Raw genomic sequence first — 15,026 nt, forward strand, 5'->3', positions numbered from 1 at the left:
GAAAACTTTAATAGAATTTACCAAATCAAAAAATACTAACTTGATTAATTAACAAACTATAAAATTTGCAAAAATACTTAAGTTTTTAAAAAGATTTAGGACTTTATTTGGGACATAAAAAAACAATGTTAAAAACTTTACTTTTAAACCTCTAGGATTATAATTATACTTTCACAGCTTGCATAACATTTAAAATATTACACTTGTTTTTAAACCAAACAGTTCAACTTGCAAAAGCATCTAATCGGTTCTGCAGAGCTTTCTATCGTAAAATATTTGTAAAATGACAGCAAAAAAAGTAATCTTTATAATGACTTCTGAAATTTTTTCACTTAAAAATTGAAAGCCGATGAAGGCTTTTTGAATTTAACAGATCAGCTCTTATTATATTATAAAAAATAAATTAACAAATCCAGCGATATTTTTCCAATTAAAAACTTTTAAACACTGTTACAAAAACAAGGGAGAGTAAAAACCCACTCGTTTACAAGCTAAAGACGAATATTTTTATTTATTTAATTAAATTCGTTAAACTGAAAATTGAAATTCGATTAAGGCTTTTGAATTTAACAAATAAGCTTTAATCTAAGTCGTAAAAAATCCATTAACAAAATTCATCAATTATTTTTTTTAATTAACAAAAAATTTCCGTCCACTCACCAGTCAGCAATTTAAAAGAACCCACCAACGGCGGAAGTGGTAGGCTTGTTGAACTTGGCGTGGTAGGTGGCCAGCTGCAGCTGCCGCCTCACCCGGTCCGCTTCGATCTCCCTGAAGTGGCAGTCGTCGTCATCCCTCACTATCAGCTTCTGCAATTCGCCTATCTCGTCGGCCATCTTCTTGCGCAACCCCGACTTCATCTTGCGCACCAGCTAGTGGATATATTTGTATTGCTTTTTTTTATTGTAAAAGGTACAAACTGGTTTTTCATAATCATAGTTTATAGTTGATTAACCGTTGTATCACGAGAAATTGGTAGTTTTTGTTTAATTTAGAGATGGTTTTTAAAAGTAATCAAGCATTTTCTATTGAATTTATATTAAATGATATGAAATTTACATACCAAAAATTAAACTTCTGTTTACTCTAACAGTAAAACATGTTTTAAGAACATCATAGAGGTACGGAATTACAAAATATAAGTGAAAAACCAATAGTAAGAAATATAAAGTCACAATGAACTTTTACCAACATCCGACTGAGCTCTGTCTCTAATCGTCAAGTCTCGCTTTTCCTGCTGCAAATTTTCAGCCAGAACGTCGAACTGGTCCTTGTAGTAGTTTTCCAGCGAGTCGATCTGGTTCTTCTGGTGGTTCTGCAGCATCTTCCGCTTGTCCCGGGCGTACTTTCTCAGCTCCGTCAGCCTGTGCTTCTGTATTTCCAGCCCTTCTTCGAACAAGTGCTTGAAAATCTGGCGTGGAAATTTTAAATATATTGTTTTAATGAGTTTTAAATTTTCACATTTAAGTTATATATATCCACCTCGAAAATTTATGTCAAAATTATTTTTTTCAAATTAGATAAGGGTTGCTACTCTTTGAGTCAAAAAAATATATGTAGAGTCAAACTAAATTTTTTTTAAGTCCTTAAAAAAATGTTTTCGCCTCTGACTCTGACTACTTGTACCTCATGTTTATTTGTCTTCTAATAATAAATAGGAAAGCCGTACATATAGATGCTTCTACATTTCATGTTTACTAAACAACTGAAAAACACTGATTTCGAAAACTCAACACTTGAGGTTTAAATCAAATGAGATAAAAAAAAAGCTCGTTGATAATTTATGTAACCGTTTATAAAGTTTTAATTTTTTTAACAAAACTTTATAATTAATAGTTAAACTTTTATAAACTGTTTCTGTTTAAGGTAAAATCAAAACATGAGAAATAATTATTCCAGGTCTGAATAAAAATTACAATGTTATTTCTAAGAGTAGTTAAGAGCTAGCCAGATGGCTAAAAAAATTAAATAAGCATTTTAAGATTAATAAAAATCAAGTTTTTAAATAAAACTGGTTATATAAATTATAAAATATTGAAAATGGATTAAAAAACCTCAATTAAGATCAAGATATGTCCTGAGATTAAACTTTTTTTTTTAATTATTCTAATTTTTTATAAAAAAACAAAATTATCATGAGTCAGCCTGAGTTTTAAAAGAAATCAAAACATCCTGAGTGTGTCCTGAAAGACGATGTAAACAAGTTTAAGTTTGCTTAGTTACAAAAAAGAGAATGTATTAAATTTTTACATTAATTGTGTATTATCCAGTTACATTTACACAAATAAAAAAAATCTTTTTCGTAACTACAAGAACGCAAAAAGATCATGCATATCTCCTTTTTAAACAAAACCGTCAAAACTTTTAATTAAAACAAAACAAAATTCTACAGCATCTATTTTTTATTGTTTTTGCTTCCCTGGTCATGTACATAATTATTTGTAGTAGGTGGCGTTAAGGAAAGTGAAGGATCTCTTACATTTTCCCTTTATAACAAAATTATCAACACTTAAAACTTTAATGAAACACAGTTCCACAACATCTAGTTTTATACTTTTTCTTCAACATATAATTACTTTTTCTTCATTTCGATTCAAAGGTTCAAATAAGTTTAAAGGAAGAAAACAATTTATTTAAGTAACTTTAAAAAACACTAAAAAATACTTTTCTTTTACAGCAACACTACCAACATAAAATTAACACATAACTGTAAAACGTAATTACTTTTTCTTCCCTGGTCCTCCTCTTCGTCATCTTGGCCCTCATCTGCAGGTGGTAGTCCTCGAAGTACCTCCGCACCCTCGCCGTCTGCTGCCTCTTCTCCTTCTCCTCCCGCGACACCTTCCTCTCCTCCCCCTCCCTCCTCCGTCGCTCCCTCACGCGCTGCGTCTGCTCGTGCTCCCTCCGCATCACGTCGGTAAGCAGCTGGTGGCTCCGGTGCGCCTCTTGCAGCTGTGAAAAAAAATGAGACGGTTTAAGAGTTGACAAAGTTTATCTGAAACTGAACAAAGTGCTTTTTTCTAGCGGTTGAAAAAAAATGTTGAAAACTTTCAGGATGATTTTAGAATTCAAGGTTATTTGTCAAGTTTAATTAAAATTGAGCAGCTCAATTTCTATTACATCATAGACTTACAACTTTTACAGATTTAAATTGTACAACTCAAGCTTAAACACAAAGTTTAATTTGAAATTCTTTGCACACACATATTTGAGTTTAAAAAAAATGCTGAAAACTTATAAGGTAGTTTAGAGTCGAGCTAATTTTCTACAAAGTTTAATTAACATTGAAGAGCTCAGTTTTTATTAATCTCATATGATTATAACTTTTATAGATTCAAATAGCACAATTAAAGTCTAACTTAAAATATTTGGCAAACAAATTAAAACAAAACTACCTTGAGATCGCTGGCGCGCTTCTTCTGCAGGTGGTTGTTCTGCATCCGGGTCAGATTTTCGATCTGCCTGAACTGCTTCCGCCACGCGTTGTCCAAAGTCTGCTTGGAAAGTTCAATGCCAGGGAACTGCTGCAGCAGTGTGGGCAGAAGGTCGTGCTCTCCTATCTTCAACTGGCTTTTAACTTTCTTTTTGACTGGACCCCCGGCGCGCCGCTGCGGAACTTTGCGGACTGTGGGTATAATGTTTAAAATCATTAGAAATATAATTGCTGCAGAGATTGGTCTATTATTTTAAATCACAGGGGGCTAAAATACTTTTAGTCTAATTTTTAATACAATTAGTTACATTACCAGTGGTTTTTTAACGCGTATTAAGATTCAAAGTGACTTTTGAACTACCCATTTTTAAAACAATTAAATAAATTTTTAATCTTAAGTAAACTTGAAATGCACACATAATGCTTTTTTCCCACCTATGGGCATGCAAAAGCCTTTTCTCTTGGCCGAAGCGCCGACAGCTCTCCGCGCCTTATCGGTACCCGACCTTCTGCTCTTCTTTGCCACCAAACGCTTCCGGTCCCTCAGCAAAATTTCCTTCAAGTTCTGTTCGGTCAGAGTGGTCTTTTTGCGAAGTGGGTTTATCTTTTGGTTGGCCGCATCGTTTACGTCTTGCAGTTGGTTTCTGTAGCTGCTCTCTAAAAGCTGAAACACAAAAAGTAAAAGTTTGGTTAAACAAGTCAGAAGATTTAGATTAAATTCCATGGTTTAAGCTACATTGTAATAATTACAAGCAACAATTTTTTTTATATAATTTTATTATTGGTTAATCTTCCAACAATAATATTATAAATAACAATTTAAAAAACTTAAGAAACTAAAGTGTGCGAAAAAACTCTTAAACAAATGTTGAATATACTAGTTTTTTAATTAAAATAACCAACCTTGTTCTTCAACTTTTGAAGTTGATCCTCTCTATTGAGCACTGTGTTAAATTTCGCTTGAGGGTTTTCCTGGTTTTCGAAATCATCAGTTTTAGCGAAATCGGTGTTTGCTGGACTGCTGAAGTCAATGTGAGAATCAAAATGAACTTTTCTGCTGTGTTGTTTGCTTGCCATTTCCTTCAATGAGTCTTTGTTTTCTGTAAGTAATATTTTCAAACTCATTAAACTTTAATGAAAAAAAGTAAAATTTAGTTTTTTAAAGAAGTTTGTTTTTGTAATTTAGAAAAAATTTATTCTACAGGCTTTTAGATGCACTTTACCACTCGATAAAAATATTTTTACACTGCACTTCATTTCTGTATAAAAAATATTTAACTTAATAAAAAACACATAATCTTAGAAAAAAGATAGTTTTGTGATAAAGTTTACAAAAGACTTTTTAAAACTTTTTGAATATAGTTTAGTAAATTTAAATTATTTTACACTTTATTAAACTTATATTTTTTACTACTTGCTAAATTTTAAAAATGAAAAAAAAATAAACATAACTGGACTTTTTAAGAGTTTAAAGTAAGTAAAACTGGTCAGTAAAAAAATAGTTGAAAACAGACTCAAAAAACTTCTACTACTTTACAAACTTCATTTTTAAAAGGTTGACAAAATACTGACTAACCACAAGTTGATGTTTCTTCAATGTCAAACTGTTCTTTACCTATGGAGTCACTGCAAAAAAAAACAAAATGTTAGAAAGAAAAGTTCTTGACAGGAATTACAAGACTAACCACGAAGAAATGTTGTCTGGTTTCTTGCTGTAATATTTTTCTCGAATTCTACGAGACTCTTCAACGGTTTGCTGTAAATTTTCCATTAAATGATGCCAGTCTCTTTTTTCTGGAGCAGTGTTTAACAAAGGCACATCATTTTCTTCTTCTTGCAATTTATTTACAACTTTTGACTTAATTTCTTCAGAGGTAAGTAAAACGGGATCGTTTTGTGTTTCACTAAAATGAATGATAAATTAAAACTCTATTCTTTTTTTATGTTTTGTATAAACATATTTACTCTCCAAAAATCTAAATTATTTCAAAGTAGAAGTAAATAACATCAAAAAATGCTTACATTGCAACAATTAATAGTTACTAAGCATTGATTCTGTTAGAGTTTTTAATAAGTAAATTGTATTTTAATATTGTGAAATTAATTTATATTTTTTTAGTTATCTATTTAAAAAGAGAAAAATCACCCATACATCTGTGCTTAGTTTTTTTTATAGTAGTTTAAGTAGCCCCAAACATTAATAAGACCCATAGTAGAAAGTTAATATTATACATTAAAATAATATATAAGGACTAAAATATTATTATGTCAAACCCTAACAGTAAAAGTAAGATACTGCCTGTAGAGAGCCCCAAACGTAAACACTCTAGAGTGTCACGGCCCCTGCAGGCAAAGTATGTACAAAAAGGTCTCGTTGTCAATCTGCCCTCAGTTCATTGTTGGGACACCAACATCCAATCGTATCAATGGCGTCCTCAAAAGCAAGTACAAACAGTATTTAAATAAACAGTTGAAGGAGACATAAAAATGGCAATAGGCTACTTACAATTCAAAATGAAAATAGACTACACAACATTTCTTAATGACATAAGACCTTTAGGTATAACCTAAACCAGAAAAACATAGGGCTAAATATAAACAAATTACCATAGAGGATCGTATAGAACAAAATTCCGTAGGGGGTTAGATCAAACAATAAATCATAGAGGGTCATATAAAACAAAATGCCATACAAATACTTCTACAAAACTTAAACAAAAATACTTTGGTACAAGATCAACATATTGATCAAACACAGTTAGTTAATAGTTATGAGGACCTAGATATAGCTGAGCTCTGTGAGCAAGTTGCACGGCCAAGCTTAGGGCAGATACTAGGCCCAAGGACAGAAATGGACAACTAATTGAGCAGTTATGCTTGTATGAGGACGAAAGCAATAGGTCCATATGCACTCACGCAAGTAATTCTCAAAAAAGTCTATTCATAGGGCCCAATGAAACGCGCACTGCAAATATAACTACTCTGACTACATAGCATACACACATTTTAAAAGAGTGAAAGATCTTGAAAAGATGTTTCATGATATCCTATTAACTTCAGAAACTTACAATGTTGAACTTGGATACTTCAAGTACCAATGTGATGAAATACAAAATTATACTGCAAAATGGCCTCAAAAGGATGTTAAGGGCATAGGGGCTCCATTTTAATTTTTACAAGTTGATGTTATTTTTTAGTTTTATCCGAGCTATCAGAAATTTTTTAACTGTGATCAAAGCTGATCAAGGAAGGTGCAAACCAAAAACGCAAAAAAGAAGACTTATACTTATATCTTTCCTTCATTCTTTTACCAATTTTCTTCAAACTTTCACAGAAAGCCAATTATTAAATTTTTTAAATAGATTTAAGACACGATTTTTTTAATTTTGTAAAAAAACTTTAAAAAAAAACACTTTTTTTTTGTTTTTTTATATCTTTTTTTATTTATTAATATTTTCACCATCGCAACCTTTAATTTCTTTTAAACTATAAAAGAACCGTTTTCTAAAATTTTGAGGTTTCTAGCTTAAAAAATGATGTTAAAGATTGATTTTTATTGTTTTTTTTAATTTGTGAGAAAACTGACCCCAAGAAATTTGCGGTCCATATGTTTGTATCAGAAACTTTTTACAAAAAACATCTCTAACGTTAAATAAGATTTTTAAATTTTATAAAACTGTCTTTTAGTTTGTATTTAAAACTTTCATTTAAGAGCCAATGTTAGTTTTTGTAAAAAAATGCTTATACTTTTATTAAAACAAGTTAAATTCAAAAAAGACAGTCTACTGAATAATGATAAACAGCTCAAATAAACCTCAATCTAAAATTAATCAATCAAGATGGTTCTAAAACTTAATATTTCTGTTTTCATAAAAACGATAACTATATTGAATCATGATGTTATTCAATATATCTTATGTTTTTTTACGTTTGGATGACTTTTTTAATGATGGTGTTTTATTTTCATTTATCATCTAAGGATCTTTTTTGTTAGATAAACTAAATAAGTTTAGAGATGCAGCATAAGGAGGTAAAGATTCTTTTTACAAAACTAAGGTTTGCGTTTACATGAAAGCCTAAAGCATAAACTATTAGTCAGTTTTAAAAGATAAAAAGATTACATAACTTTTGAAATATTATCATTTTTGTAAAAAGTTTTCAATACAAAGGTAAAAACCACAATATATTGTTGCTGATTTTCTAAGAAATTTATTAATTTACTAAAATTCAATTTATGTTTGTTTTATTTTTTGAGACATAAAACTATGAAAAAAAATTCTTTAAACACTTATAAAAATGACATGTTGGACTTTTAAGATATAAAAAACAAAAAATTTTGACAAAAACATCAAAACAAAAACTGGTTTACAAAATTAAAAGTTTGTTTTGAGTGAATTAATTTTCTATAAGTAAACTTTAAACTGTAAAAACTTTAGGATAATCAACAAAAAATTAAGAATAAAATAAATTTTAATGAAATAGTTTTTTTGTGCTTTTTGGTTTGCAACTTACTAAAGGAGCCTATTGTACTTACTGTTTTTGATTTATTGCATCTCAAAAGTGACTTTGAATTTTTCAAAGCAGTTTAAAAAGTCTGATAGGTAAAATAACTCTACAAACTAAGATCAACTAATAAAAATATGATAGAACATCATAATTCTATTTTTAATTTTTTGATCCTACTCATTTTGGGATGTTAGTATTTTTACCTTGCACATGTGTGGCCTTAACCATGTCCAGTAATAATATTTGTAATAGATTAATTATATTTACAAAAACTTCAAATATAAAAAGAGATCTTACCAATCATTGTGATTATTTATTGCTATGTTATTAATAGCACTATAATAAAAAAAATTAATAGACTTATGGTATCTTAATCTATAATAAGGATCTACCAAAACACTGCTATTGCATCAATTATATATACCGTATACACTACACAAATGTTTTTCTTAAAGTGGAAACCCATTTCTAATTAATTATCAATTATTTACCTATTAAAAAAACGATAATGGATAATATAATTTTTTTTTAAATTTGCATGTTTATTAAAACAAACTTATTTATAAGTAAAGTCATCAAGTAAGTTAGAACCCTTAAACAACCTTGTTTCAATATTTTTTGCATTTTCAAGTAATTCACTTTCCTTGTCTGTACTGAAAGTAGTATTTACTGGTTTATTTTGATTAGCTTCTTTATTATTAGTAGTAGAGTTATCACTCTGTATATCAGTTTCTTTACCATCAAGTACATCAATTCCTTCACTGTCTTTATAAAATGCTGCGTACTCATCAGAGTTCTCCTGGAACAAAAATTTGATAAACATACAATAATAAGTTGGCAATAACTTGAAAGACTTACTTTATCTTCTGAAAAGTATTTTGCGGTTAGTCCACAGTTTTTGGAATCATTATCTAAAGCCAAAGACTCAAAACGACTAATCAAGTTTCGTTTGGCTGGTTGCTTTTTATGCGCAAATTTAGGTAAACGCAGTTCCTTTTCAGCATCATCTGGTACATCATCCGGAATTAAACTATCAACTTTACTACTGAATGAAGTTTTCAAATCACCTTCTACAGTTGATAAGGAAATATTTTGAAGACTTTTGACTTGGTTTTTAGAGCTTGACTCAGATAGAGAAAACTCTCCTAAACTTTTAACTGGTTCCAATTCATGAAAGCTTGAATCATTCATATCTACAATTTCTAGTTTTTCCTTTTTAATAAACTTGTTGGAATCATTTTCTGAGTAATGAGAAATAAAAGTTGCAGATGAACCTAAAATAGTAATGTAGAAAAAATTACAGCATTTAATATATTGTAATTACATTTAATGCAGTTTTATGAAGTCATAAATAGTAACTTATAATGGGGTTTAAAAACAATTATAATTAAAAAAACCATTTCAACATTTAATATTCTTGGTAAATAACAAAAATGTTTTAAGTTTTTACATTTCTATGTAAATATAACTTTATATGTTTTAATATAATCAACGAAAATCTTACTTTGTTTAATAATAACAAAACGACTATTAGTACAACTACAGTTTTGATGTTTTGTAGCAGATCTTCAGGTACAACAATTATTTAAAATAAGAATTTATCAAATATTATTGTACCTGAAGACCTGCAGTAAAACTATTGCTGTACTAATAAATGTTTGGTATCTGAACGCCTTATTATTATTATCGCTCACCTTTGTGTTTGAAGATTTTATTATTCAGCTAGAGACTTTTATAGTCTACTATATTACTTTGTTTAATAAAGTATTGTAACACTAAGTAACGCAAGAAAAACAAAATATTAGTAAAACAAAAACTTATATATTTGATTAAAATGCTAATAATTTTAAATTTAATAACATAAACATCAAAAAAAAAATTTTTTTTTACGTAATTTTGGTCTAAAATTGAGAAAGAAAATCTAAGTCAAATTTAAACAAAAAATGTAGTTACATTCTTACTACATCATTAAAAAAAAACTTATATTAGCAAAAAAAAAACAAATTATGAATTTATTCGAAAATAAGTAAACTGTTATATTTAGTAAATTAATTTTTAATGTAAGTACTAATCTAAACAAATTAAAAATCAACTTTTCAGTTAACCAATTGAATTTTAAACTGTTTTTAACATAAACTAAATAACAATCAACCAAGAGATAAAAATAAGGTAACAACTTAGTATTACAACTACTTATTTATTATTTTTAACAAACCAACCTTGTTTTGAAGTTTTGCTCTCAATATAATCAATCATAAACTCTGTAAGGCCATCAAAAATTTCTAGCAAATTGTAAACTGCAATCGGTTCAGAGTCCACAAAGCTTTTAGGCGATATGTGTGACAGACTCGTTTGCAAGTACTCTTTTTCTAAAACCTTTATTGTACAGCTGATGTTGTGAACTTGGGCCTCTTTACTTCTTGCCTCAGTTAAGATACCTTCAAAGTTTATTGGAATAAAAAAAAAAGTTTTAAACAATTCTGTTGTACAATTAAGGGCATAGGGGGGGTAAACACCTTTTTTTGGTTTTTTATCTTATTTTATGTAGTTTTTACTAAGCTACAAGATGCTTTTTACAGATTAAAAAAATTCAAAATAATTTTTGAGATATAGCTGGTCAAAGTCGGAGGCAACAATAGGAACCTTATGGGAGGCGCAAACTAAAACGGCCAAAATAGACTATTTCACTAAAAATCTATCTTCTCCTACGTTTTTTGAGATAACTACCTCAAATTTTCAGGAAATGTTCCTTGATAAGTTTAGAAAATTCTGTTGGAACAGATTTTGAAAAAATTAAAAAATAAAAATTTTATAACAATAAAACTAAAAAAAAATTGATTTTTTTGTTAATTTTTTATATAAAATTTTTATTTTTTTATTTTTTCAAATTCTGTTCCGACAGAATTTTCTAAATATTGCAAGGAACATTTCCTGAAAATTTGAGGTAGTTATCTCAAAAAACGTAGGAGGAGATAGATTTTTAGTGATTTCTAGTTATTTGCCGTTTTAGTTTGCGCCTCCCATAAGGTTCCTATTGTTGCCTCCAACTTTGACCGGCTATATCTCAAAAATTATTTTGAATTTTTAAAATTTGTAAAAAGCATCTTGTAGCTTAGTAAAAACTATATAAAATAAGATAAAAAACCAAAAAAGGGTGTTTACCCCCCCCCTATGCCCTTAATATACTATATTTTCAATATTTTTAAAAACAAGCTTGTAATTAATGTTAAACGAACTAAACCAACATTTAAATGTGGTTAAAATTAATAATAAGTATAAAGTTAAGTTAAAAAATTATATAAAAATTGTTAAAATAATATATAACTTTTTAAACAATTTGTTTAAAATCTTTAAATATAGAAGAAAAAGTATGTATAACTATTGGCCTAGCTATAATGTATATTATAATTGTGTATATTATACAAATTGCTGTAATTATTTTGTTTACAGATATAAACAAATATTGTGTTAATTAAATAATCTTCTATCAAGATTATATTTCAATTAAGAAAATAGGTACTAATTTTCATAAGTTCATAACTTCAATAACATATAAGGAATTTTTTTACACATAATATTTTGTTTATAAACATTTTTATTTGACTGATATATTTGTCATGTAAATGCAAATTTTTAGTTTATCATTACTTAAAAAGAAACTTCAATTTCTATAAGCTTAAGTCACAAAATAAACTTGTATTTGCTTAAATGGGTTGTGAATTGCTTTTTATCATATAATAAATTAAGCAATTTGTTTTTATTCAAGAGCCAAGTAAACATTAGTAAAAAAAAAGTTTGCATTTTTACATAATAATCTATTAATACCATCAGGAAGTTCTCCCATTATAGCATAGTAGACTAGCAGAACAAAATCACTGTTAATCTCTTGGATACACTCAACTCTTTGTGGCATTTCACACTTTTTTGCAATTTTATTAGCAAATTCAACTGAACCTTTAATATATATTTTACTTTTGACTTTCAAGATCTTAAAAATAAAAATTAATTAATAATAAAAATTTCTATCTTTTAAGTAGTTACAAAAATAAATTACTTCATAACTTGTAATGTTATTTTGTTAAAAAAACTGAACTTTTAAATAAAAAAAAGTTTATAGTTTTACCTACTTTAATAAAACAACTACTACCAATGAAATTGTATTAAAAATATTGTTCAGTAAAAATATTTGTATGCAAAAACGTATTTAGAAAAAAAAAGTATTTAATACTTACCCATTTCAGTTAGTGAACTCATCTTTGGTAGAGTTATTACTAGCTAACTTTACTTTTAAATTATTCTGTGTAACCATATAAATAATCAATAGTTTCACATAATTTTAGATTATGTTTTTTTATTTAATGCAATCTTTGTTTAAAACTGCTTGTAAAGTAAAAAACAAAATTAAAGTCTATTATTTAAATAAGTCAATACAAAACTATTTTTTTAGTTTTACAAGAATTATCAAAATCAGATGTATTAAAACAATTGTTAAAACTTTTAATTAAACTTAATCTTATAAAAACTAAAAATTAGCCAAAACTACTTTAACAATTATCTATATGGTAAACTGTAAAGGTTAATATTTATTATTTAATGAAACTACATGAGACTAGTATTTTTTTAACATATATAAAAATTTAATAAGTAATTATGTTCTACACTTCTTACATTTAATTTTTAACTGTACAATAGGCTTTTTTCCAAATAATATATATGTTTAAAGGCATAGGGGGTGTAAACACCCTTTTTTGGTTTTTGATCTTATTTTATATAGTTTATACTAAGCTACCAAATGCTTTTTACAGATTTAAAAAACTCAAAATAATTCTTGAGATATAGCCAGTCAAAGTTGGAGGCAACAATAGGATCTTTATGGGAGGCGCAAACTAAAACAGCAAATAACTAGAAATCACTAAAAATCTATCTCCTCCTATGTTTTTTGAGATAACTACCTCAAAATTTTAGGAAATGTTCCTTGCAATATTTAAAAAATTCTGTCAGAACAGATTTTTAAAAAACTAAAAAACAAAAATTTTATAACAAAAAAACTAAAAAAAAACAGTTTTTTTTTTGTTTTTTTTTTATATAAAATCTTTATTTTTTAATTTTTTTAAAATCTGTTCAGGCAGAATTTTCTAATTATATCAAGGAACATTTTCTGAAAATTTGAGGTAGTTATCTCAAAAAACCTAGGAGAAGATAGATTTTTAGTGATTAGTCTATTTTTGCCATTTTAGTTTGCGCCTCCCATAAAGATCCTATTGTTGCCTCCAACTTTGACTGGCTATATCTCAAGAATTATTTTGAATTTTTTAAATCTGTAAAAAGCATTTGGTAGCTTAGTATAAACTATATAAAATAAGATCACAAACCAAAAAAGGGTGTTTACACCCCCTATGCCCTTAAACATTTACATTATTTGGATAAAAGCTAACACAGAACTTCCCAAATTTATATGTTTTTAAATCCTTAAATTTAGTAGATTAAAAATGCTAACAAATTATAACCCTATATTTTGTAACTTTATTTGAATTTGTTATACATGATAACTAATATAAAGCTCCACAAATTAAGATCAACTAAAATAACTAAAAAATTCAAACAAAGTTAAAGAGATAAAAATAGTGTTAAGATATAAATGGTGGTGAATTATTAGTTTTAAAATTAAGGGATATAGGAGACAATAAAAAGGATATAAGACAAGGGATAAAAGTTTAGAGCTATAAAGAGTCTTTCCTTTATTTTTAAGTCTGTATACCAAAACTTCTTACAACTATCAAGTAATGATCTGTAACAGAACTAACTGTTTCAATAAATTTCAGAGCAACCAAATAACCCAATAATTTAGATAAAAACAATTAATTAAAATTGCAATGTGTATATCTAACTTTTTTGTTTTAGTATCAACCACTGAGTTGTGGTCTTCCAACCATTCAGCTCATGGAATTTTCAAAGCCATCATCAAGACACCTACACCATTAGGACACACTTTTGGTAATAACAAGGTTGTTTATGATTTTAAATAATTAATTGTATGTTGAACTTTGTAAACCTTGTTCTAATTAAACACTAATAGGTTATCTTCTATTAAAAATGGCATTTTAAAAATGGCATTTAAAAAATAGCTTGGAATTAAAAATAATGCATGCTTTTACCAAATTCATATTATGGTTGTTAAAAAGTTTGTTGAAAATTTTACCTAAACAACTGTTTATTGTATTTCAATTCAATCTAATAAAGTTTCGTTCTTGCAACGCAGTAGTAGTAAACTAATTTAATTTTAAGAAAATACTCTAATCAGCTAAATCATAAAGTATAATATTTTATTTGGATATTGCTTTGTAAAACTTTAAATACTGTTACTGACAATAAAAAAAACAACATTTGAGTTTTTTTTTTAGTTTATAAAGACTCAAAAAAACGTAGTGCTAAATCAGGTGTCAGAGAACTGCGACTTACCAAGCAATAATTTGCGACGCGTGAGAAGCTTTTTAAGTAGAAAGCAAACAATATAGACTCTATATAGAGTAAGCAAGTTTTAGCTTTTTCAAAAGAAACTTTTAAAATCATATATTTTTATGATTTTTTTCAAACTTTCTTATTTATTTATATATTTTTTTATTTTGGTAAAATCATTTAAGAACACGTTTGCCCGTTTAAATATTTTGTAAGGTAATCTGCAAAATAATTTGAAATTGATCTTTAGCTAGACAGTTGAAAATAAAAGGCTGTTATGCCGAACCTTGTGCAAAAGAAAAATCTTCTAAAAACTTAAAGCTCGTCTATAAAAAGTTTCTCTTAAAATTTAAAAAATAATATATATGTTATTAATACTTAATCAACAATTGTTTTGAGTGTGCCAACATTAAAGATAAGGTGAGGACTGAGGACAATTTTAATGTGAGATAAAAACTCGTTTCAGTTACGCATTCTAAAAGCATTATACAGCTGCAAAAACAGTTGAGAGTTATGAATTAAATATTCATTCAGAAGTTAATGTATTTAATGCAGTAAGTACTTAGATAAAACAAAACATACCTCGTTGTTGTTTAAATATTAAAATCAAATAATACATTAATTAAAAAAT

General features: G+C 27.6%; 1 protein-coding gene across 1 annotated transcript; it reads right to left on the minus strand.

Annotated features, from left to right (window-relative positions):
- Positions 1–597: 597 nt before the first annotated feature.
- LOC145840437 (centrosomal protein of 95 kDa-like) lies at positions 598–12,238 on the minus strand. The gene is made up of 13 exons (XM_082947699.1): positions 12,172–12,238; positions 11,765–11,893; positions 10,159–10,377; positions 8,798–9,213; positions 8,542–8,738; positions 5,119–5,337; positions 5,010–5,059; positions 4,337–4,533; positions 3,869–4,097; positions 3,396–3,625; positions 2,725–2,952; positions 1,193–1,411; positions 598–872 (listed from the first exon to the last, which is right to left on the minus strand). Exons 1-13 carry the CDS (start codon positions 12,191–12,193, stop codon positions 672–674), a joined length of 2,556 nt encoding a protein of 851 aa, XP_082803825.1. The 5' UTR covers positions 12,194–12,238; the 3' UTR covers positions 598–671.
- Positions 12,239–15,026: the final 2,788 nt, after the last annotated feature.

The sequence above is a fragment of the Thalia democratica genome, chromosome 7, assembly GCF_965202585.1.
Source record: "Thalia democratica chromosome 7, ktThaDemo2.hap1.1, whole genome shotgun sequence".
Taxonomy (NCBI): domain Eukaryota; kingdom Metazoa; phylum Chordata; class Thaliacea; order Salpida; family Salpidae; genus Thalia; species Thalia democratica.

Coding starts and splice junctions, on each gene's coding strand:
- LOC145840437 (XM_082947699.1), bottom strand. CDS start 12,193: ATGAGTTCACTAACTGAAATGG. Junction 2,953..3,395: donor AGCGCGCCAGCGATCTCAAG/GTAGTTTTGTTT, acceptor TTTTTTTCACAG/CTGCAAGAGGCGCACCGGAG. Junction 1,412..2,724: donor GGAGGACCAGGGAAGAAAAA/GTAATTACGTTT, acceptor TTTCCACGCCAG/ATTTTCAAGCACTTGTTCGA.